This window comes from Ahaetulla prasina, chromosome 16 (assembly GCF_028640845.1).
Source record: "Ahaetulla prasina isolate Xishuangbanna chromosome 16, ASM2864084v1, whole genome shotgun sequence".
In the NCBI taxonomy this organism is placed as follows: Eukaryota; Metazoa; Chordata; class Lepidosauria; order Squamata; family Colubridae; genus Ahaetulla; species Ahaetulla prasina.
The window spans coordinates 10,714,460-10,736,544 of record NC_080554.1 but is presented as its reverse complement, the minus strand read 5'-3'; the positions used below and the strand labels follow the sequence as shown (position 1 = coordinate 10,736,544).

Sequence of the window (22,085 nt, the reverse complement as noted above, 5' to 3'; positions counted from 1 at the left end):
TTGCTAATGAAGGTTGTTTTTCTAGAACCGTGATGGCAAACCTATAGCATGTGTGCCAGAGGTGGCACACAGAGCCCTCTCTGAAGGCACGCGCTCCGTCACCTGCTGGTCTTCGCGGGAGCTGGAGCACCAGAAAACGGCCTGAAAACTGCCCAAAAAACAGCCAAAAACCAGGCCGTTTTTCAGGCTGTTTTTTGGAATACAGCCATTTTCAGGCGTGAAGACCAGCTGGCTGGCGACATGCACATGCCGGAAGCCCAAAGATCAGCTGGATGGCGCACACATGTGCACCGGTCAGCTGGTCTTCAGATTTCCAGCGCTCAGGTGTACGTGAAGACCAGCTGGCTGGTGACATGCACATGCCGGAAGCCCAAAGATCAGCTGAGTGGCGCACACATGTGCATCGGCCAGCTGGTCTTCAGTTTTCCGGTGCTCTGGTGCACGTGAAGACCAGCTGGCTGACAACATGCACGTGCCGAAAGTCCAAAGATCAGCTGGATGGCGCACACATATGCACCGGCCAGCTGGTCTTCAGATTTCCGGCACTCCAGCGGGCGCACATGCATGCACATGGACACACGTTCTGGTTTGGGCATTCGGTGACATAAAAGTTCACCATCACTGATCTAGAGGTTCAGAGAAGCTCCATGGGAAGTAGGAGATCATGGGCTTTAAAACGCGGCCCTCTTTGGCGTCTGATGGGTTAATGGCTTGCTTTGTCTCCCCGTCGATCTTCTGCAGTCTGGGGAGTCAGAAGAGAACGGCTCGGACAGCTTAATGCATTCAATGGATCCCCAGCTGGAGAGGCAAGTGGAAACGATCCGGAACCTTGTCGATTCCTACATGGCCATCGTCAACAAAACCATCCGTGATCTGATGCCCAAGACAATCATGCACCTTATGATAAACAATGTACGTATAATGTAATGACACACTGGTCGGTGTGTATGAATTGTATAATGGTTTTATGAGTGGTTTGGTTCTGGAGTAGCAGGTTGATTGACAGGAGAAAAAAGTCAACTGTTGGCCATCTCAACAGACTAGTCTAGGGAAGAGAAGGACCAGGGGAGACAGGATAGCAGCCTTCCAATATTTGAGGGGCTGCCACAGAGAGGAGGGGGTCAAGCTATTCTCCAGAGCACCTGAAGGCCAGACAAGGCACAATGGATGGAAACTGAACAAGGAGAGATTCAACCTGGAAATAAGGAGGAATTTTTTGACAGTGAGAACAGTCAACCCATGGAACAGAAATTGTGGGAGCTTCATCTCTGGAAGCTTTCAAGAAGAGACTGGACTGCCATCTGTCAGAAATGGTGTAAGGTCTCCTGCTTGGGTGGGGAGGGTTAGATTAGATGATCTACGAGGTCCTTTCCAACTCTGTTAATTATTTATTTATTGATTGATTTGATTTGATTTTTATACCGCCCTTCTCCCGAAGGACTCAGGGCGGTGTACAGGCATAATAAAACCGACAATACAATATACAAGTTTAAAATACGATTTAAAAAACTTATTTAAATTAGCCCAGTGATTAAAATTTACCATACTAAAAAACCCCGTTTAAAATTAATAAATTTAACATTAAAATCCCAATTTAAGCCAGCCCCGCGCGGATAAAAAGATGAGTCTTGAGTTCGCGACGAAATGTCCGAAGGTCAGGTATTTGGCGTAAACCCGGGGGAAGCTCGTTCCAGAGTGTGGGGGCCCACAGAAGGCCCTTCCTGGGGCCGCCAGCGGACATTGTTTGGCGGACGGCACCCTGAGAAGTCCCTCTCTATGGGAGCGTACGGGTCGGTGGGAGGCGTGTGGTAACAGCAGGCGGTCCCGCAAGTACCCAGGTCCTAAGCCATGAGCGCTTTAAAGGTCATAACCAACACCTTAAAGTGCACCGGAAGGCCACAGGCAGCCAGTGCAGTCTGCAGGAGCGGTGTTACATGGGAGCTACGCGTAGCTCCCTCTATAACCCGCGCAGCTGCATTCTGGACTAACTGAAGCCTCCGAGCGCACTTCAAGGAGAGCCCCATGTAGAGAGCATTACAGTAATCCAAGCGAGAGGTAACGAGCGCATGAGTGACTGTGCATAAGGCATCCCGATCAAGGAAGGGGCGCAACTGCCGAACCAGGCGAACCTGGTGGAAGGCCCTCCTGGAGACGGCCGTCAAATGGTCTTCAAACGACAGCCGATCATCCAGGAGGACACCCAAGTTGCGCACCCTATCCTTTGGGGCCAGTAACTCGCCTCCAACAGCCAGCCGCGGCTGCAGCTGACTGAATCGGGGTGCCGGCATCCACAGCCACTTCCCACTTAATCTGACATGGGGAGTGAGGAAAACTGATGACGAAGGAACAGGAAAATAAGAAGATATTATCTTGTGATTCACCAGAGCCTAGAAGATTGGCAGGACAAAAAAGAGACTGGTAGCATGGTAGAATGGAGTTGGAGAAAACTCCACTTAGACCTGGCTAGGAGATGTGGGGAAAGTTCTCTCGACCAGCCTAGCTTAACTCATGAAGATGTTCTTGTGTTGGGAGAATTGTTACTCCATTGGGTTCCTTTACTCATTGGTTTAAAGCCTTTGTACCTACTCAAGCTTCAATCTAAGACACGCACGCAGAAAGTGAAGCGAGAAGCCAGCTCCATGCACTTGTTCTCCGAGTTCCATTGCTGGCAAAGTGTGAGAAATTCTCAGATTTAAATCAGGGAGCGGGCAACCATTGAGGAATCCAGAACTTCGATCATTTCTGACTGGTTAGGGATCACGCATGATCACCAGAGGTGCTCCTTGAAGGGGATTGATAGATAGTTCAGATGGTTGGATGAAGGAACCCAGTCAATTCCTCCACCACCACAATCTAAGGTCCCTGGGGGAGTTAACTTAAGGTGATTATTCTGGGATGTTGGAAGCAGAGAGAAGATGCTCCTAGGGCAGGGGACAGCAACCTGGGGCTCTTTCCCCCTTCTGCTGCGGCTCCCTATCACTCAAAATATGTGTCACAACCGCCAATATACAACACCTGCCAGCACACGATTTATTGAGCTTTTCAACCTCCGGTAGGCCAACCATGGATAAATCCAAGAAAAGAAAAGTTTCAAGGAAAACAGAACGTTTAATTCAACTACATATGCTACTTTTGTGGCTGCTCAAGAAATAGTCAGGCACCGGAAGGATTTTGTGGCTCTCGGTGTTTTCTTTTCTGTGGGAAACGGGTCCAAATGGCTCTTTGAGTGTTTAAGGTTGCCGACCCCTGTCCTAGGGAAAAAGTAAGCGATGAGGCTGACCCCAAAGAAGGAACCGTCGTAGAGCTGTCCAGATAAATGAACTTCGTTCTTCCTCTCTGGCAGACCAAGGAGTTCATCCACTCCGAGCTCCTCGCCAACCTTTACTCCTGTGGCGACCAGAATACCCTCATGGAGGAGTCACTCGAACAAGCCCAGCATCGCGACGAGATGCTGCGCATGTATCACGCCCTGAGGGAGGCCCTTAACATCATCGGGGACATCAACACTACCACCATCAGCATTCCGATGCCTCCGCCAGTGGACGACTCTTGGCTGCAGGTGCAGAACATACCGTCCGGACGCAGGTACCCGAGGCGCAGGGGGGAGGCCCCGCTGACCTTCCTGGCGCCTCTGCCCAAGCCGGATAGGTGGCCCCCCCCGGTAGAAACAGGAAGGAAGGGGGGCTGGGAAGTCTGTGTTGACTGTGGCGTCCATAGGATCTGCTTGGAGGGGGCAGAGCCAAGTGGGGTACATAAGGTTTTTTGTGATGGAACCCATCAAGCTGTTTTTCTAGCCCAGAAGGTTCAAGTTGGTTGGGAAAGAACGGGTGAACCAGGCCGTACGTCCAAATTTCTCTTCCCTGTGGAAACAAGCTTTTGTTGTTTTCCAGCTTGGTCACCTTAGGACAGGGATGTCTAAATTTAGCCCCTTGAAGAGTGGTGGACTTCAACTCCCAGAATTCCCCAGCCAGCAACTTGCTCGTGTTTATAGCTCATGCTGGCTGGGGAATTCTGGGAGTTGAAGTCTACCACTCTTCAAGGGGCCAAGTTTGGACACCCCTGCCTGAGGAGGAGAAGACCATGTAGCCTTCCGACCATTTTTGGTTGGAGTCCATTGGAACCAGCGGTGGGATTCGCTTACCTTCCCTACCGGTTCGCAAATGTGAGCGTGTGCGTGTCGTCTGTGTACGCACAAGGCCTTCTGCACATGTGGAGTGCTCGCGCATTACGTCCGGGTGGGCGGGTGGGTGGAGCCTCCCACAGTCTCCGCTACCAGTTCGCCCGATCCAGAGAGAACTGGCTGAATCCCATCACTGATTTGAGTGAATCCCTCACCATTTCACAGACACCTACAGATTGCTGGGAAAATTGTCAGCAAGTGTGGAGAATTGGAGAGCCGACTGAGAGGCCCCTATCGGCAGTCCTCGGCTTGTAACGGTTCACTTAGTGACCGTTCAAAGTTACAAGGGCACTGAAGAAAGGGATCCAGCACCATTTTTCACACTTATGACTGTTGTAGCATCCACCATGGTCACTCTATTGAAATTCAGATGCTCGGCAGATTGGCTTGTATTTATGACGAGGGGGTGGGGGCATGTCACGTGATCCCCTTTTTGTGACCATCTGACAAAGTCCATGGGGAAGCCAGGTTGACTTTAATGACCAGGTTACCGATTTATCAACCGCAGCGGTTCGTTTAGCAATGGCGGCAAGAAAGTTGATAAAATGGGGTAAAACTCACTTAACAATCTTGCTTAGCAATTGAAATTTCGGGCTCAAATATGGTCGTTAAGTCCGGGATAACCTGTATGTATGTAGACACCACATCCAAGCTCATAAATGGGGTGAACAGGATTTAATTTGGCTTCTTTGGGGCGACCGATGAGGGCAAACAAGAAGGAACTGTTGCACCAGCAGACGCAGGTAGTCCTTGACTTACGACCACAACCGAGCCCCAAATTCCTGTTAAGTGAGGCATTTTTGTGGCCCCGTGGTACGAGCTTTCTTGCCTCCATTCTTAAGTGAGCCACTGCAGCTGATCGGTGAGTAACCTGGTTGTGAAGTGCATCTGGATTCTGTCGCTAAGCGAGACATTTCTTATGTGAGTTTTGCCCCGTTTTGCGACCTCTCTTGAAACAGTTATTAAGCGAATCCCTGCCATTGTTAAATTAGTAACCCAATGGTTAAGCAAATCCATCTTCCCCCATCGCAAAGGGGGGAGGGACCATCACAAAAACGAACCAGTTGTCGAACGTCTCAATTTTGATCACGGGGAGGCTGCAACGGTCGTCAGTGTGAATACCGGTCGTAAGTCACATTTTTTTGAACCGTTGTAAAGTCGGGGACGATGACCCATTCCCGGAATCCGACCGCCTTCAATCTCTCTTGAATGCTCTTTGGGGCGTCTCCACTAAGGACCCCTCCAGCTGACCTGTCTCTTCCTTGGCAGGTCTCCCACCTCCAGCCCCACACCACAGAGAAGAGCGCCGGCAGTCCCTCCCACCAGACCTGGATCGCGGGGCCCGGCTCCTGGACCTCCGCCTGCTGGTGGTCCCAGCCTCGGTGGTGCTCCCCCTGTGCCTTCCAGGCCGGGGGCCTCTCCTGATCCTTTCGGGCCACCCCCACAAGTCCCCTCGCGGCCCAACCGCGCCCCCCCGGGGGTCCCAAGGTAGGTGAGACAAGACCACGCGCAGTAGGCAGCATTAACTCAAGCCGACATTATTTCCAAAATTGGCGTCCTTTAACCAAATTGGTGTGTTGAATCACTTGTAACAATGGGGCCGACGCTCACTATCCTGGACACCCATAGGATTATTTGGGGAATGGGTGGCAGCGGGGGGGTATTACATCCCCTTTCTTTTGTGTTGTTGAATGTCAAAAAAGGTCCAGAAGATTTCCCTTTTGGCAAAACAGATCTGTCAAGGTTTTAAGCAGAAGGCAGAATCTAAAAGTGGGAGGATCACGTCTGGATCTCCTGTGGTCCACCCTTTCTTCTCGGAGGGGAGGGGCGGAAATCTCGCAAACTTCCACCTGGAAAAACACAAAAGCCAAAGACATGCATACATACACACACACACACAAACAAACAAAGCCAAAGATGTTATTGTAAGATGAAGTGTAGAAGAATCCTTTTCCTGCAGAACAGGAATGGTTTTGTGTTACCGCGACACATTTCAACCCGAAGTTTGTAGACTTTGGGTAACAAACATCCTGCCGAATTAAAATAATAACCCATGCTCCAGGGAATTAGACACATTTAAGAGAAGTCATCGTTCTGGATCCAATGGGAAACGAGGCCTGTTTGCGGTGGGATTTTTTGCCTTTATATGCGCGTCAAATCATTTTTGGTTTGCTGTTCAGTTGAATTATGCAACAAAAAAGAAAACGGTTCTGTAAAGCAGTAGTGTGTGTAATGGGTTTTCACCTTTGATTATTTTGGTTGCAAAGAAAAACTCCTAGAGCAGGGGTCAGCAACTTGTGGCTCTGGAGCCGCATGTGGCTCTTTCATCCCTCTGCTGCGGCTCCCTGTTGCTGGTCAGCTGCACAATTGATAGGACTTTCGGTTAGGACAGGTAGAGGAGAAAGGGTGCCACGCTAGGAGGAGAATCTATGGTAGGGGAACCGGACTTCCGGTCGGCTTCAGAATTGAACGGGGACTTCTGGTTAGGACTTTTGTGGCTCTTTGAGTGTTTAAGGTTGCCGACTCCTGTCCTAGAGGTAAGTGCAGAATTAAAGGTTTACTGGTTCTCAGAGAGAAAAAAATTCCATACCTCCTGCTTATTTCTCGCATTTAGGCACAGAATCCTCCAGAATTTGTAAACGCTTCCGATCCGTACACGATTTTAGAGATGCCGAGAGAACGACGGCGCTGCCTCAAAAATCCCAATTTTTCTGTTCCCCTGCCTCCACTTACAAAGTTTTGAGTTATCTCAAGAGGCACATCTTTCCGAATGCTGCTTCTTGATCACCTCTATGAAGACTAGAGCAAGTCCTCGTTTAGCGACCAGAGTTGGGACCGGCGATGAAGCAGTCATTAAATTGGACCCCAACTGCTCGTCGCCTTATTTTGGTTTCCTAAACCCAAGGATTGGTGGCAAAGGGTAACTTTTTCACCACCGTTGTAACCGTGAACGGTGGCTAAGCGAGGACATCGCTAAACGAGGACCAGCTGTGCTTTCAGCTTTAAATTTAACACTCCTGCTGGTTTTGCAGAGGTAGAAAAACCTGGCCATGTTTGCAAAACTCTTTTTCCAAATTTTCTGCGAAATATGGGAGGGTATGAATCAGACGGAGGAATCTGTCCATCACTACTCACATCTTAGGCTGCCCGAGTTAGGTATTGCCTGATGCCCTGCAGCACTGGACAGGATGAGTTAGAAATGGTACAGGATGCTGGTTTATGCCGAACAAGCCGCGGTTGTGTTGTGCCAATGGTTGTTTCAACCCACAGCATTCCCACTTAGTGCCTTGTTTTCCAGATGCCTAGGGGACTGTTTTCCGTTCCTTTCTTCTTTTTGACCAGCTTGCTTTGTCCGTCTCTCTGGTTGTCTGCATGTCCTGCTACTTCTACGCAAGCTGTTTTGGTTTTTCCTCCATCTCGTCTCATTTTCTGGTTCTTTTTTTTTTTCCCCTCTCCTTTATCTTCCTTTACTTCCATTTGGGCTGAATTTCAGTGTCCATCCTCTCCAGGGTCTGTTTCCATTCTCTTCTTCAATTTTTCTACCCTGTTTTCCATTCCTTCATTCAGGTTATATATTCTATATACAGGCAGGGGACTCCAGAGGGGCTGAAATCAAATGTTCTCCCTCTGCTGTGACTCCGGCCCACAAGCCTGTCCTCATGGAGGAGGATGACTCGGAGAGTGAGGGAGAGGAGCCGACAAGGCCTCCCTCTCCAGGTCCCTCCTTCCTGGCAACGCCTCAGGTGCCGGCGGAAGGCCAGGAAGCAGGCATGTCAGAGCCCCCACAGACAGAGGACGAGGAGGATCAATCGTGGATTGACCTTAAGCAGCGTCAGCAAAGGAGGCGTGCACAACAGACGAAGAGGTGTGGCAGGCCCAGAGAGTGCTGAGTCACTGAGCACTTCAGGCTTTTAAACCTACTGCCCCATTCCGTAGCCTCACGGCCCACCATGAAAGTTTGGGTCACGTGTCAGAAGTTGATCCTCACCTCCCACATACCACAAAAGAGATGTAGGAATTATGCTGTGGTTCCTGTTCCTGGTTTGGGTTCTACAGATGTTTCTGGAACCTAACTCTACATTCCAGCTGCTGTGGAAAAAGAATTTGCAGGTCCCCTCCCATATTTGCAGGATTTGGGTTCAGCTAATCTAGAGAAAAGAAGGACCAGGGGGGACATGATAGCAGTCTTCCAGTATTTGAGGGGCTGCCACAAAGAAAGGGGAGGGGGGTCAACTTATTTTCCAAAGACAAGGAAAAAAAATGGATGGAAACTAATGAAGGAGAGAAGCAACCTGGAATTAAGGAAAAAAACTTCCTAACATGAGACAATTAACCAGTGGAACAGCTTGCCACCAGAAGTTGTGAGTGCTCCATTGCTGGAGGCTTTTAAGAAGAGACTGGACAGTCACTTGTCTGAAATGGTATGTAGGATCTCCTGCTTGAGCAGGGGGGCTGGACTAGAAGACCTCTGAGGTCCCTTCCAGCTTTGCTCTGATTTATTTTTTTGTCCAGATGGTCAAATCACAACTTGTTAAGATATGTAGAGCAACCTTCAAGCAGCCAGTCACCACGAGGTTAAACATTTCACCGAGATAGGACATTTCGTGAGAAGTAGATTTGGGTCCATGAATGTTGTCGCGGAGCCTTACACAGGTGGAAGTCCTTCCGTAGAGGTTGTGGTCTACAATATCTCACAAGGGATCTACAAAAACAAATCCACCTCTTGAGATTGATCTCCCAAATCAAGTAGGCGCAGAATCTCTCTCTCTCTCTCTCTCTTCCTCCTCCGCTCCCAGTTTAATTCCTTTCCTATTAGGTGCCCCTCGCCACAACACCTGAGATGGCACGCTGAGGGCTCCTTAGGCCATCTCTTGTATATAGAATAAGTTGGTTCACCCTTGCCAGATGGCCTTGTCCTCTTGCCAGGAGTCCACCATCTTCATTTTTGTCATTGTTTGTCCTTCTTTCTCTCCCCTCGCTTCTTTTTCTTCCCATTGGGAGGAAGAAAAAAAATAATAATAAATGGCGCCCGGAGTGGGATTGAGAAGAAGCACATCAAACTTTTGCAGTGTGTTTGTGTGTGAATCTGTCTGTCTCCGGAAGAATTCTTCTACTACCTGAAATACTTGGGATGAGTATTTTGAAGGCCTGCCCTCACGTGCCCCAGGGTAGACCTCCCGCTCCCTGTCTACAGAGTTAAGAACCTCAAACTGCATTGGGTTATGTCGGCTGTCACCCCAGTGCTGAGCAAACACCAAATTGGGGGCCACCTTCTTGACTGTGATGAGGTGTCAAGCGGTGTGCGGTGTGTGCATTTACCCCAGTCCAGGCCGCTGCCGATTGGCTCTTCTTGGCCTGGGTGTGCATCGTTGACGTGCTCCCAGTGAGTGTGAGTCCAAACGTCTGCGTGGAACCCATTGTCTCTTTCCGTGTCCGCTGCGCAGTGGTTCATAGCTACGTCTTCTGACTTGCTGACTCCTTGTCTTCTCTGTGCGCTTGGGGGAGAGGGGGCAAGTGCCAGCATGGGCCACGCCTCGCTTCTCCTCACCGGCCTCTCGCTGGGGGTACACGAGCCTGTGCGTTTTTCTCCAAGCTGTCCGCCCTTCTGCCTCAGTGTCTGAACTGCCCTGTTGCTCTCATGTTGTCTTTGCAGAATCACTATCACTGACCCTTGAGGACTGGCAGAGACCGGTACGTTCTTCGCTGTCTATTCACCCCGGCCTTCGCTGATGCACGAGTCGGTGTGGTTAACCTTTCTGTCTCCTCGTCCCCATTTCCTCTCCATCTCGTTCCCCCCCCCTCACCCTTCTGCCACTCGCCTCTCCTAGACCAGATGGGGAGGGGGAGTGTCTGTAGGGGATACCTTCTTGTTTTCTCCTTCCAGCCTGCAAACTCTCTTGGCTGTTGGGAGGACCGGGAAAATCTTCAGTTAGCAAAGACTTCATTTGTAGGAAGGAGACAAAGAACCACCGTGTTTCCCCCAAAATAAGACCGTCTTGTATTTTTTGAACCCCGAAATAAGTGCTTGGCCTTATTTTTGAGTTCTTGTTATTTTGGGGCGTGTGGAGCAAGACGGGGCTCCTCTTGCCGTCTTACCTGATTTCCAGCTCTGTCTCCCTAACACTAACCAGAGGAAATGGCGGGGACCGGCTGCGCATGCAGTTAAATATTTTCAGGGAGGGCTTATTTTCGGGAAGGGCTTATTTTTGGGGATGCGCTCAAAAGCCCAATTGGGCTTATTATCAGGGGGTGACTTATTTTCGGGGAAACACAGTAGATCCCATGAAATTGGGCAGTGGGACAGAGAAGAAGAGACAGAGTGAAGTCTTCTCCATTGTCCATTCCTGTAAACATGGGTGAACTCCCAGCTTTGATCCACCCATTGTTGTCTCAGCCTGGAGTATTGTTTCTGGGGTCCCAATCACAAAACCGCAAGTCAGGTTCCCACCACTTTAATTCCTGGTGTGTATTCTCATGTTTATCTAAAGTTTTTCCTCAGCATTCATCTCCTAGTGCACCCCAAGATTCCAGTAGATTAGCCACATTAGTTGTGTGTGTTTTAGTGACCTTTCTGGAAGAACGTTCCTTAAGAGATTGCGCTCTAGGGGAGATTGACTCTCAACTCCTATTTTTAAGGAGGATGAAGAGCCATCGTCTCACCCATTGAAGGACGCTTTGAGGAAGAACTTTAGAACCATAACATCCTTTGCTGTTCTTGTGTTATCTTCTCATCGCTAAAACACAGAAGTTTGTCATGTCTTCAGTGTCAAGACCACGTCCGTCAGTGGTGTGGCAATGTTGCGTAGAACAAGAAGGTGGCCAGTTGAATCCCACCAACTCTAGGGACAGAGGGTTTGCAGGTGACAACGTGACACTTCCCTGACAGAAGGACCTGCCATCTTCTCTAGGGGCTCAATGCTAGCTTAGCTTTCCCAGCTCAGGTGCTGCCCAGTTGTATATCCTATCACCTCCATTCATCACACGGGAGAAGGCATAGACAATGCCTCCAGTCCAATGACAATTTGAGTCATGAGTTTTCTTCTGAATCTCCTGTACCCAATTTCATTTCCTCCACTATAGAGGCTGCCCCGACTCTGTATCTATTCTCTTTTTTTCTGCAAATCCTTCCGGATACCCCATCCTATCACCCTCAAACAGTTACTCCACTGTTCCCAGCGTTGCTCGACTCAAAGTAAAACAAATGCCTCCCAACACAAATTCCTCAGTTATCTCACAAACCTTAGTCCAATTAGGCAAACTGCCAAAGGCCCTTCCTGGCAAATGTCCAGAAGACACAAAAACAAAGACATAGACGAAGCAGAAGATGAAGCAGAAGACGCAGCTACAATGTTGTTTTCCAGCAAAGCTGAAACACCGGTTGCTGGTCTGTTTTAAGCCTTATGGGAGGGGCCAATCATCTCTTGGCCCTACTCCCGGGTCATCCTCTCTGCTTGAGCTGCTCTTGCCTTCTGGCAGCTCTTCTCATGCGTGCATGAGGAACAGGCTCCTCCTGTTCCTCTGCCTCACTACTATCAGTCTCTGGAGGCTCTGGAGTCCGCCCCTCACTCCCCGATGGCCCTGGCCTCACCTCAGCCTCATCGCTGTCCGACTCTGTTGCCAGCTCCGTAGGCTGCTGACGGACCACAACACCACCTTAATTTGAGGGAAAGAATAACAGATGGTGGGGAAAACCCTGAATAGACTTCGTAAATTTTTGTGAAATTAAGGTAGGACCGTTGCAAGATTCCAATCTCTGGGAACGGGTCCCTATTCTGTGATGCGGTTTGTTGATGCTGGGTATCACACTTTTGCCCCGGCTTTCCCGTCAAAAGTCCCAACAATCAACACCGCAGTTAAGAAACAAGATAATTATTCTAGATTATTCATGAGTTTCAGCTCCTTACATACCCTGCAGAGGTGGGCTTCACATAACTTTACCACCGGTTCACCACGCACTGAAAATGTGAGTGCGCGCACCTGTCGTGCATGCCCGCAGCCTGCCGCACAGGCGCTTTGCTCGTGCGTGTGGCTTGCACGCATGCACGCGGCTTAGAAAATGTGGTGTCGTGTCCCACTCCTCCTCTGACGGCCGGGTCGGGGAAGTCCGTATCAAGCGTGGCTGCAAAGTCTCCGCAGCTTTGCCAAAGTTCTGTCAGGGTTCTCAGGGCAGGCAGGAGACCAGGAAGTGACTTCAGCAATCCAAGTTAGACTTTGCCTGACTCAGAGAATGCCAGAAAGCAGATCCTTTATATAGGCCATGGGGTGTGGCTCCATGACTCAGCACTTATCCAGGCCTGCCCCTCCCTTCCTTTTGTTGACGTCACCTCTCCATTCTCCGGAAGCGTGGATCTCTCCACCCTTCAGCTGTTGGCAATTCACATTCCTCAGGCTCACATGCTGTGGGGGAGGGGTCTAGTTGCTCCGTTTGTCTGGGCATGGTGCCAGCACTGGGGGCTGGAGGCATGCCAGGACATTCCTCAGCACTATCAGCGTCCGGCAGGAGATAAGAGAGACCCAGCTGTGGGGGGAGTGAGCGAGGCACAACATGTGGCTAAATAGGATGGCATTGGACGGAATAGCACTGGGGCGGGTGGGCCAGCCTACCCGCAGGTCGCCACTACCTGTTCACCTGAACCATAGTCCATCAACATCTGGAAGAACGTGAGCTCCTCCTTCCTACAAACTTGAGGTCCAAAGCATTGGAAAAAAAATGAATACGGACAATCAACCAAGAGTTGTAGCGCATTGGCAGCCAAGAAGGTCAACATTTATGACCAGCATAAATGTGATGCATCAAGATTATCCCGTCTATTTCTGCTTAGAGTTGCATGAACGTGGTTCCTCGACTGGACGTTTTTAGATTGCCAAGTCCCTGCCCAATCTTTGTGTGTGTGTGTGTGTGTGTGTGTGTGTTTGCCTGTACATGTCTATGTGCTAAAAGAAAAAAAACAAATAAGGAATTTACCCCGATTATCCCCCCTGCCCCTTCCCTAATAAGCACAAGTCCTTAACACACTTGTTTCCTTTTAAAAGTTCCCCAGCATTTGCTGTTGATGTTTTTTTTCTAACAAGTTCCTGAAAAACAGAGAGAAAGAAAGAGAGAGAGAGAGACTGGGTAAAGAAGCATAGAAATGCTGAGAAAGTCCTCTTTTAAGAGGCCCAATCTCTACGAGGTGGACTCCAGACCTTCACGGGGTGTGTGAGAGAGATCTTGTTCTTGCATAAGCAAAAAAACCAGGAGGAGGCCAATGGTATATGGGTGGGGCACATTAATCTCCAACATATCTCATTCCACCATCCAGAACTGTGGTTAGATCCCTCCTACATCAGAGGCTTGGAGCTCAACTGGCAACATAGCAATCCACCCATAGGTGAAAGTTGGCCTTACTTCTCCAAGGTGTTTTAAGTCACGGTGACTTCCTGGCTTCTAGTCCATCCAATTCAATTCGGGCATGGCTACTCAGTTTTTGTTGGGCTACTTACAAGAGCTGGTCTTTCTGAAGGGGCTCCGCTGTTGCCCCTTTTGAGACCCACTCTTAAAAACCACCAAAGATTGCAGGAAGCCCTGAGAAAATTAAGTTTGAGGCGACTTGGAAAAGGCCACATGGTCTCATCTACAAGTCAACAGAGCTCCATTGGAAGAAGTAGCTGATAGAATAAATCGTTTGGCCAGATACGTTTCCTCCATTGGTCATCTCCCAAAGTAAATGGGGGTTGATGGACCAGAAATGCCCACGAAGGCCACAGCACACAGCCAACCTTGGTTGATCTTGGAAGACCAAGGTTGTAGCCTAGGTCAACTGGGAAGTTGAAAAAAAAACACCAGAAGACCCTTCCATATTACGGCTATGAACATGACATGGTCATAACTGTGAAGTTCTTCAACCTCAGGAAACCGGGGACAGAGGCACTTCGCTAATGGAGATGGCCTTGGAGGCCTTCAGAGATGGAGGTCAAGGCTCCTTCAGACAGATAGCCTCAACTGTCTTCCATAATTCTTTTAAAAATATGCTTAGAGTAGTTAGGATTCTCCAGCGTTCACGTTGAATCCAGTCCATTAGTGAATCCAATCAAGTTGTACATGAGTTGAAAGCATCATGGATGGTTGCTTCTCCCACCAGGAAAGATCTCACCCCATTCATCCCCTTGGAATGGCCCTCACATCCGAGAAGGCTGGAAGACGGTGTGGGGGAATCCCACTTGGGACTTCAAGTGAACGGGTGAAAGCCCTAGAAGGTGCAGAACCAGGGATTCAGGTTGATGGACTAGCTGTCAACTTCAGAAACAGGCCTTTCACAGGGCGCGGGGCACCTCCATCTCAAATAACATTTTTCTTCATGCGCTTGGACGAACAACATCGCCATACTTGTGCTTCATGCTTCTCAACGGTCATCTAGGGGCCAGGACCACTTTCCAGGTGGTGAGACTCGGGAAAGTCCTGGATGGATCCCATCTAGAACAGGGGTCTCCAACCTTGGCAACTTTCAGACTTGTGGACTTCAACTCTCAGAGTTCTGGAAGTTGAAGTCCACAAGTCTGAAGGTTCCCAAGGTTGGAGACCCCTGATCTAGAAGACCAACCACCAGATTCCATCCAATGGGTCACTAGAACGTCCTCTCTTTAATCAACAATTGGGATGTGGAAAGGGGTGGGGTGTTAAAATGAGTAAGCGGCTGCCGTCGGGGACACACGGGCATTATATCTGTGGTCCTGGCTGAGATGAGGTGGTGAGAAACATGACCGATTGCAGTTGGCCTGGCTACCATGCTAATCTCCGTCTGTGTGTTTCTCTTCTCGCTTTCTTTTTTTTATCTTTTTCTGCCTTCACAGCCGGAAGGGCCCTTCTTCACCTACACGAGCCACATTAATCCGATCAGCTGAACCTTCCCTCTTAGATTTATAACCCAAGGCCTGTAGACAGCTGGTGACAAGTCTCCCGCCCCCTGCCCACGCCTGGGTTTCCCCTCTACTCTGCCAACCCAGCATCCCCCTTGGCTCCTCTGCCCCTTCCTCCATGTGGTTTAAAAAAAAAAACATGCTCGTTTAGTGAATTGAGCACTTTGTCTACTATTGTGCGTCCGTTATTGCTTGTGAGCCTAGAGTAGTCCTAGTCGAAGGGCATGAATCGTGAATGCCGTTGAGTTCTCCAAGGCGTAGACTTACGGGAGCATCCGAGTCTCGACGTACCCGACTCATCTTGGGTTCGGTGTCCTGCCTGCCTGGTTCAGCTGTAGCCCTTTAATGCATAGCAACGTAGTCCATTTCCTCCCTTTTACTCTGTAGTAAAGACAGAAACACACATGGTCTTGTGCTGGAAACTCTTTTGAGGAGCACCACACTCGGCGAGAGAACCTGGACTGGAATGCTTTCATGTTCTTGAGAAGCGGGATTGGATTCAAGGTGCGGCCACGGGGGCCCGATTGTGGGGGGGCTGATCCTCTTTTTTCCAAGCAGGGCCAACCGGTTTGGTGGCCAGGGTGGGGCTTCCTTCCTGGATGGATGGCGCAGACTTCTGGAGGATCTGATCCGATGGGATTGAAACCAACGTTCAGAGGTCAGCCTCCGTTCTCGGAGAGACGCGACAGGAGGCTTGGTGGCTTCAGCTAGCTTTTCTGGCATGACCGAGAGACCGTGGCTTAAGCTAGTTCCTTCTCAGCCAGAACGGACAAGCTGATATTTCAAAAACAAAAAAAAGAGTTTGCTGTGTAAATGTTTTATGAGCTTTTGCTTCCGACGACAACCACAACAAAAATCAAATCAAGGACCTCTTCAAATGTGTGTCGATGTCTTGAGTATTCTGGTGATTCCATTCGCTTCCTTGCATGCGGGACGTACGTATTTCATGACGGGGCCAAAAAAAAATGACACATTTTTATCGTCAAACTTGGACGTCCCTCGGCACCGTCTCTGTGACCTATCTATTTATGAATAAATGTAGAAAAACAAACAAAAGTCCGCCATTTTCCTACCCTTCTAAAAGCCACCATTTAAGTCCGACCCTGCTTCCAATTTACGTTCCTTGAGCCGAACGGTGTTTTGAGTTGAGTTTTGATGTCTGTTCCTTTCTGTGTTTTAACTATTGTTTTAATTCTTTTGTTCCTCCCCATATCCTTCTTCTCCTCTTTCTTCTTCTTCTTTTTGTTCTCCTTGTCTTCTTCTTTTCTTTCTTTTTTGAATTCCAGCCGGCCTAGCAAAGCCAGTCCCTCTCGTCCGGAGAGCCCAAAGGCATCGTTTGACATGTAACTCTGCTCATCCATCTTTTTAATCTGCCTCTTAGCTGTCCTGTCCTGGAATGATCGAAACGCACATCTTAAAAACAAAACAAAACAAAAAAAATATCCCACAGCTTTGTTCTGTCGTAGCTTGTGGCTTGCACATATCAGATACGACTCTAGTGAAACTGTTTTATTTTTTTGTCCTTTTTTTTTTTTGGTCCTTCTTTCTGGTTGCTTAAAAAAAAAAGAACTTTTAAACAAAGCCAATGAGTTATATTGTAGTAACGAAACACATCTTTACTGTTATATAAATATCTATAAATATATACATATATATATATAAAGATCTAAAATCTATATGGTGTCCAGATGTTTTAAAAGCCTTTAAATGCCTCCAACTGTTGATTTTAGCAAATACTTGAGTAGGAAGAATGTGTGTTTGTAGGTGTGCGTAGAACACACACGCGCGCACCTGATAAAAACTGTAATTCAGTTGCTGCAGCTGGGTTATTGCTCCCAAATCGTGGGTGATTTTTTTTTTCTTTTTTGCAGTCCTGGTAGTACTTGTAACGCCGTGTGTGACCTATCATCTCCTGTTCACTGGCTGAAATAAATTATTTCTGTATAAGAGAGATGTCATGCCTTCAATAAAAGCCTCTCTCGGTTCTTTTGCATGTCATATTTGATGGGGAAAAAGTCTTCCGCTGCAGGAATCCAACACAGCGTCGTTTGTTTATTTACTACTAGCTGGATACCCATGATTTGTTACTTATGACCATTTTTCCACTTACGACCGTTGTAGCATCCCCATGGTCTTGACAGATTCTCATTGTCGTTATCCCCAACAAAGTCTATCTGGAGAAATGAAGGCTGCTGCTGAGGCCCCGCCATGATACTTCCTATCCTGTGGTAGACCTGCCTCTGCACTTTGAACGTTTGGCATAAATTTTCCCTCCTTCACCTCTCTGGCTCCAAAAGACGTCATTTGGAAGCATCCGTTGTACTTCCGGGTAGCAGAAAGACAACCTTTAACTAGTGTTAAAGTACGGAAGCAGTTCCATAGGTGGAAAGCGTAGACATTTTGGTGAGTTAACGATGTTTAGTACTATAAGGAGTCTCAGACCGCTTCTGTTTGAACTGGGGTAACGGAATGTGAAGCAAGTGGCAGTTGGAACAGAGTTCTTTTCAGGTGGGGAGGGGGGGAGTAGAAGTCTAACTCCATCACAGTGTGTTAATATATTGTATATGAATATACTGTATATGAAATAATGATCTGATGGTCATTTCAAAAAATCTTTTAGCGAGCACCTAGAAGCGAAGAGGAACGTACGTGCCAAATTTCAAGTTTGTAGGCTTTTCAGTTCTGGAGATTTCGTAATGAGTGAGTGGATTTGGCCTTTTATATATAGATAGATAGTTTCTTTGCCGTCCCTTTCTTGCAATACATTTCGGTGGTCTTTCACACCACATGTGCGTGTTTGCTCCAGATGACCAACTTGGTTCATTTTAACATGAGTTTTGTAGGATTTAGGGTATCATGCAATCTTTACAAAGCGGATTAAGTTGGCAACTGGTCCATATTGTGTGAACACAGCCACTGACGGGAGTAATTTACTACGACAAGCCAGATTGCAAAACAAAAGGAGTTGCAATGATCCGAGGATTTATCTGAATTAACTCGGGGTCACCTCAGTTCACATTCCCATGGGTTAAACCGATGTTTCCTTTTCCAGTAGTTCTGGAAGTCAAAATTATGCCGGATCCTGTCTGGAGAGAGAGAAAAAATCCCGCCGCATCTCACACAGCAGCCAAATGCACAACGAAAGCAATTTCGCAACCATCAAGTTACAAAACTGAAGGAACAGGCTGTTCTTTAAACCTCCAAGTGAGGCCACACTGAGGGAATGTATGAACACGAATATGATCTTTTTCCCACACTTAAATTTGTGATTTTTTTTCCCTTCAAAAAAAGGGAACAGGTAGTCCTCGACTTACAATTACAATTGCGTCCAACATTTCTGTTGTTAAGTGAGACATCGGTTCAGTGAGTTTGGCTCCATTTTACGACTTTTCTTGCCACAGTTGTTAAGTGAATCACTGCGGTTGATAAATGAGTAACCTGATGGCGAAGTGAATCGGGCTTTCTCCGTTGACTCAGAAGGTTGCAAAAGGGGATTGGCATGACTCTGAGCCATTGTGACCGTTGTAAATATGAACCAGTGGCCGAGTCTGAATTTTAATCCTCTGACCATGGGGATGCTGCAACGGTCGTAGCAACAGCAGTTACGACTTATATGCCGCTTCAGTGCTTTACAGCCCACGCTAAGCAGTTTTAGAGAATCAGCGTATTGCCACCAATAATCTGGGTCCTCATTTTACCCGCCTCGGAAGGCTGGAAGGCTGAGTCGAGTTTGAGCTGGTCAGGATCAAACTGCTGGCAGTCAGCAGAATTAGCCTGCAATACTGCATTCTAACTACTATGCCACCACAGATGATAGATAATTGGACATAGAGTAAGATAGATACGACACAGACCAATAGCATTTAGACTTATATATCGCTTCACAGTGCTTTTACAGCCCTCTCTAAGCGGTTTACAAAGTCAGCCTCTTGCCCCCAACAATCTGGGTCCTCATTTTACCCATCTCGGAAGGATGGAAGGCAGAGTCAACCTTGAGCCTGGTGAGATTTGAACTGCCAAATTGCAGGCAGTCAGAAGAAGTTAGCCCGCAATGCTGCACTCTAACCACTGCGCCACCACGGCTTTGTTTGAAAAAATGGTCAGAAATCACTTTGCAGGAGGAACGCCGCAAAGCTTGTTTTGCGGACAACTAACCCCCCCACCCTCCGGATGCATGCCCCCCCCCCCCAACGCTCCTGAGGGACAGAAGAGCAAAGAGCAACGAGCAACGCGAGTGAAGTGAAACAGATTTATTCAGAAAGACCAAATTTTTTATAACAGGATATAATTTGTCTCAGCAACAGAATGCGAGAGTTCGCTCCGGCTTTGTTTCCTTCTTTTGCTTTGCTTTTCACGTTTTCCCCGGAAACCCCACACCTAATAAATATGGAATAATATTCTACAGTAAATCACATTCCTGTTCTGCTTTGCCCTTCCCACCTCAACTAAAGTTAATTTCTTTTTTTTCCCCCCTCCAAATATCGTACAAGGTTACCAGAGTAGCCTTCCGGCAGCCAGAAAAACGCTGCCCATGGGCTTTATTCTCTCTCTTTTAATATTACTATTATTCAAGGTATGTACAAAAATATTACACAGATACAATATGTACAATTGTGCCAACGGTGGCTTGCCAGCCCACTTTCACCAGCCTCCTGACCTAATGCACCGAGGGAATGAGTAACACTGATGGTGGAAAACTGTCTCTGTTTTGTGGGTGTTGTCGTTTTTTTTTTTAATGGGGGCGCGTCTTCTGCTTTACAACCTGCAAAGGTGGGTAGTCAACATGCGGTTTTGCTAGAAAATTGGAGCGGAAGTTTCTTTTGGTTTTCGAACTTCCCTCTGTGCTTTAGGTAGGTTTTCTTTCCAAGCAAGCTGTCCCAGGAGGAAAACTTGTGCAAAATGCAACTTCGCCGGCGTCTCTTTCCCAGGAGCAGGAACCTGGGCTAAAAACTAGTCAGCTGGGCTGCCTCTTAATCCTATTTTTTTGTTTTCGTTTTGTTACACACGTGCCATTGTCCTTCTAAAACGGGATCTTGTGCCAAGCACACCAAGTCACCACCAATTTCAATCAAACCGGTTCACTGCTTCACACTCTCGCAAATAAAGTGAATTCTTTCTTCACGCTCCACGTTCAGAGATGGAAAGGAGAGAAACCGTCAACCGTCAAAATAGATTTCAAAGTATCTTAAGATGGTTGGAATAAAGTTTGGCTTGACCCGGGAGAAAAGAGATTCCGCGCGCAAGAGATGGAATCGACTCCCCCAAGTCTATTCCTTTTTTTCCCGAGCTTGCCTTCTGCAAATTTGAAGAATAAATAAAACCCTCCACCTCCTAACGTAACCGTACATCCAGTTTTAAAAAATAAAAAGGCAGGTTTTATCCCCTCCCCGCAAAACCATCTGGCTTCAGGAGCTCAGAGCCCTTTCCGACCATTATTAACCAAACGAGAGGATTTGGGGCAAGTGGGGGGAGAGAGAGAGAGAGATGGCGTTTTGCTAGAAAGACAGCCGGCTAACTTTTGGGAGGGGGAGGCTAGAGTGGGGTGGTTTGTGGGATTGGGGTCATGCAAGTTAAAAAGGGGAAGGAAGATTTTGGAAGAAGGGCGTAAAATCTGATCTAAAGAAAGCCGAAATACCCAAAGGGGGAGAGGCTAAGCAACCGTGGTAGAGAGAATGAAATTCGCAAGCCGCGAACGGGAGGAACCAATGGGCTGTTGGGTGGCGTAAAATTCTGAGCTTTACTGGACGACGGTGTGTTTCGCAGCCAGCACAAAAGCTTGACCCACCCAGGCCCACCCGGCACGTGCCCTCGTAGCAGCCCGGCCACCCCACCCCACCCAGGCCCCTCGGGAGCCCTTAACGTCCCTTCGCGGTTAAACCACCAGAAGCTTCACTTCGTCGTTTTCGTCCACCCGGTAGAAAAACGGGATGCACGGGGTTTCCGAGAGGGATCCCATCCGATTCTGCGGGTTTTGAATTTCGCGGAGAAGCCGCAGGATCTGCTGGGCCGTGGGGTCCCGAGGAGCGGGCTGGGGGCCCTGGGGTTCGCTGTGGGATGGGTGGGATTGCGAAGCAACAGCATCCAGTTCGGGCCTGTCCGTCAGGCTCACTTCTCGCAGGTCTGGAAAGCAGAAAGGGGAGGGGGCGAGAAGAAGAGAGAAATGGGGCTTCCCTGGTGGAATTGTACAGGTAGTCCTCGACGTAGGACCACAATTGAGCCCAGAATTTTAGGTTGCTAAGGGAGAACTTGGTTAAGGGAGTTTTGCCCCGTTTTATGGCCTTTTTCGCCACAGTTGTTGAGCGAAACGCTTGCGGTTCACGGATGTGAAGAGAATTTGGCTTCGCCGTTGATTTTGTTCATTAGAAGGTCACAAAAGGGGATCACGTGACACCCCCCCTTGCCCCGCGGGACGTTTCGACCATCATAAATATGAACCGGTTGCCAAGCATCCCATTCTGATCACATGACCACGGTTCGTAAGTATGAAAAACGGTCCGAAATCACTTTTTCACTGAGGCCGTACACTCTTAAAAGCTGTATTTCGCAACCTTAAGCCACTTTTAAATTGTGCGGACTTCAAGTCCCAGAATTCCCCAGCCCGGTATTGATAGGGCAGAATGGGGAGGGGGAGGGAAGGGACAGGAGTCCAGTTATGGGGAAATAAAGCCGGGCCTTTACCTGGATGGCCCCTTAAAAGGAATCCTCCCCCCACCCCAGTTTCCTGCCTCTCACCTGCCACCTTGGAAGCGTTCGAGTCGAGGACGCCATCCGTCTGGGCACCAGCCTCCCTCTCGTGCCCGGGCTGTGGCTCCCCAGTCTGCGTTGCCATCATGTACTTGGTGTACCAATCATTCCTCTCGCCCACCAAGCGCATCACCAGTTCGTGCAGCTCCAGTAACTTCATCTGCAGCCACAACAAAAAAGAATAATGGAAAGAAGCACGGCGCACCGAAGGCTTCCTTCGCCCTGTGAGGAAGTCCCTTTTCCTCACTTCACTGTTAGCTAAGCT

General features: G+C 48.5%; 2 protein-coding genes across 9 annotated transcripts in view; one reads left to right on the top strand and one right to left on the bottom strand.

Annotated features, from left to right (window-relative positions):
• The window catches only part of DNM1 (dynamin 1), a 134,185-nt gene that overhangs the window by 101,084 nt on the left and 11,016 nt on the right, over positions 1 to 22,085 (top strand). For 2 of the 8 annotated variants that reach the window (XM_058159597.1, XM_058159596.1), the window contains exons 17-20: positions 742 to 912; positions 3,344 to 3,585; positions 5,450 to 5,668; positions 16,363 to 16,752. In XM_058159597.1, coding sequence (XP_058015580.1) covers positions 742 to 912; positions 3,344 to 3,585; positions 5,450 to 5,668; positions 16,363 to 16,423 — 693 coding nt within the window. In that variant the 3' untranslated portion in view covers positions 16,424 to 16,752. Of the gene's footprint in view, positions 1 to 741; positions 913 to 3,343; positions 3,586 to 5,449; positions 5,669 to 9,833; positions 16,753 to 22,085 lie in introns of those variants that run through there. The other 6 variants (XM_058159601.1, XM_058159599.1, XR_009152325.1 and 3 more) reach the window with 5 other exon arrangements.
• Positions 19,307 to 22,085, bottom strand: part of GOLGA2 (golgin A2) — a 47,919-nt gene continuing 45,140 nt past the window's right edge. The window contains exons 27-28 of the mRNA XM_058159636.1: positions 21,809 to 21,980; positions 19,307 to 21,196 (exon numbers count right to left, since the gene is read on the bottom strand). Coding sequence (XP_058015619.1) covers positions 20,949 to 21,196; positions 21,809 to 21,980 — 420 coding nt within the window. The 3' untranslated portion in view covers positions 19,307 to 20,948. The remainder of the gene's footprint in view (positions 21,197 to 21,808; positions 21,981 to 22,085) is intronic.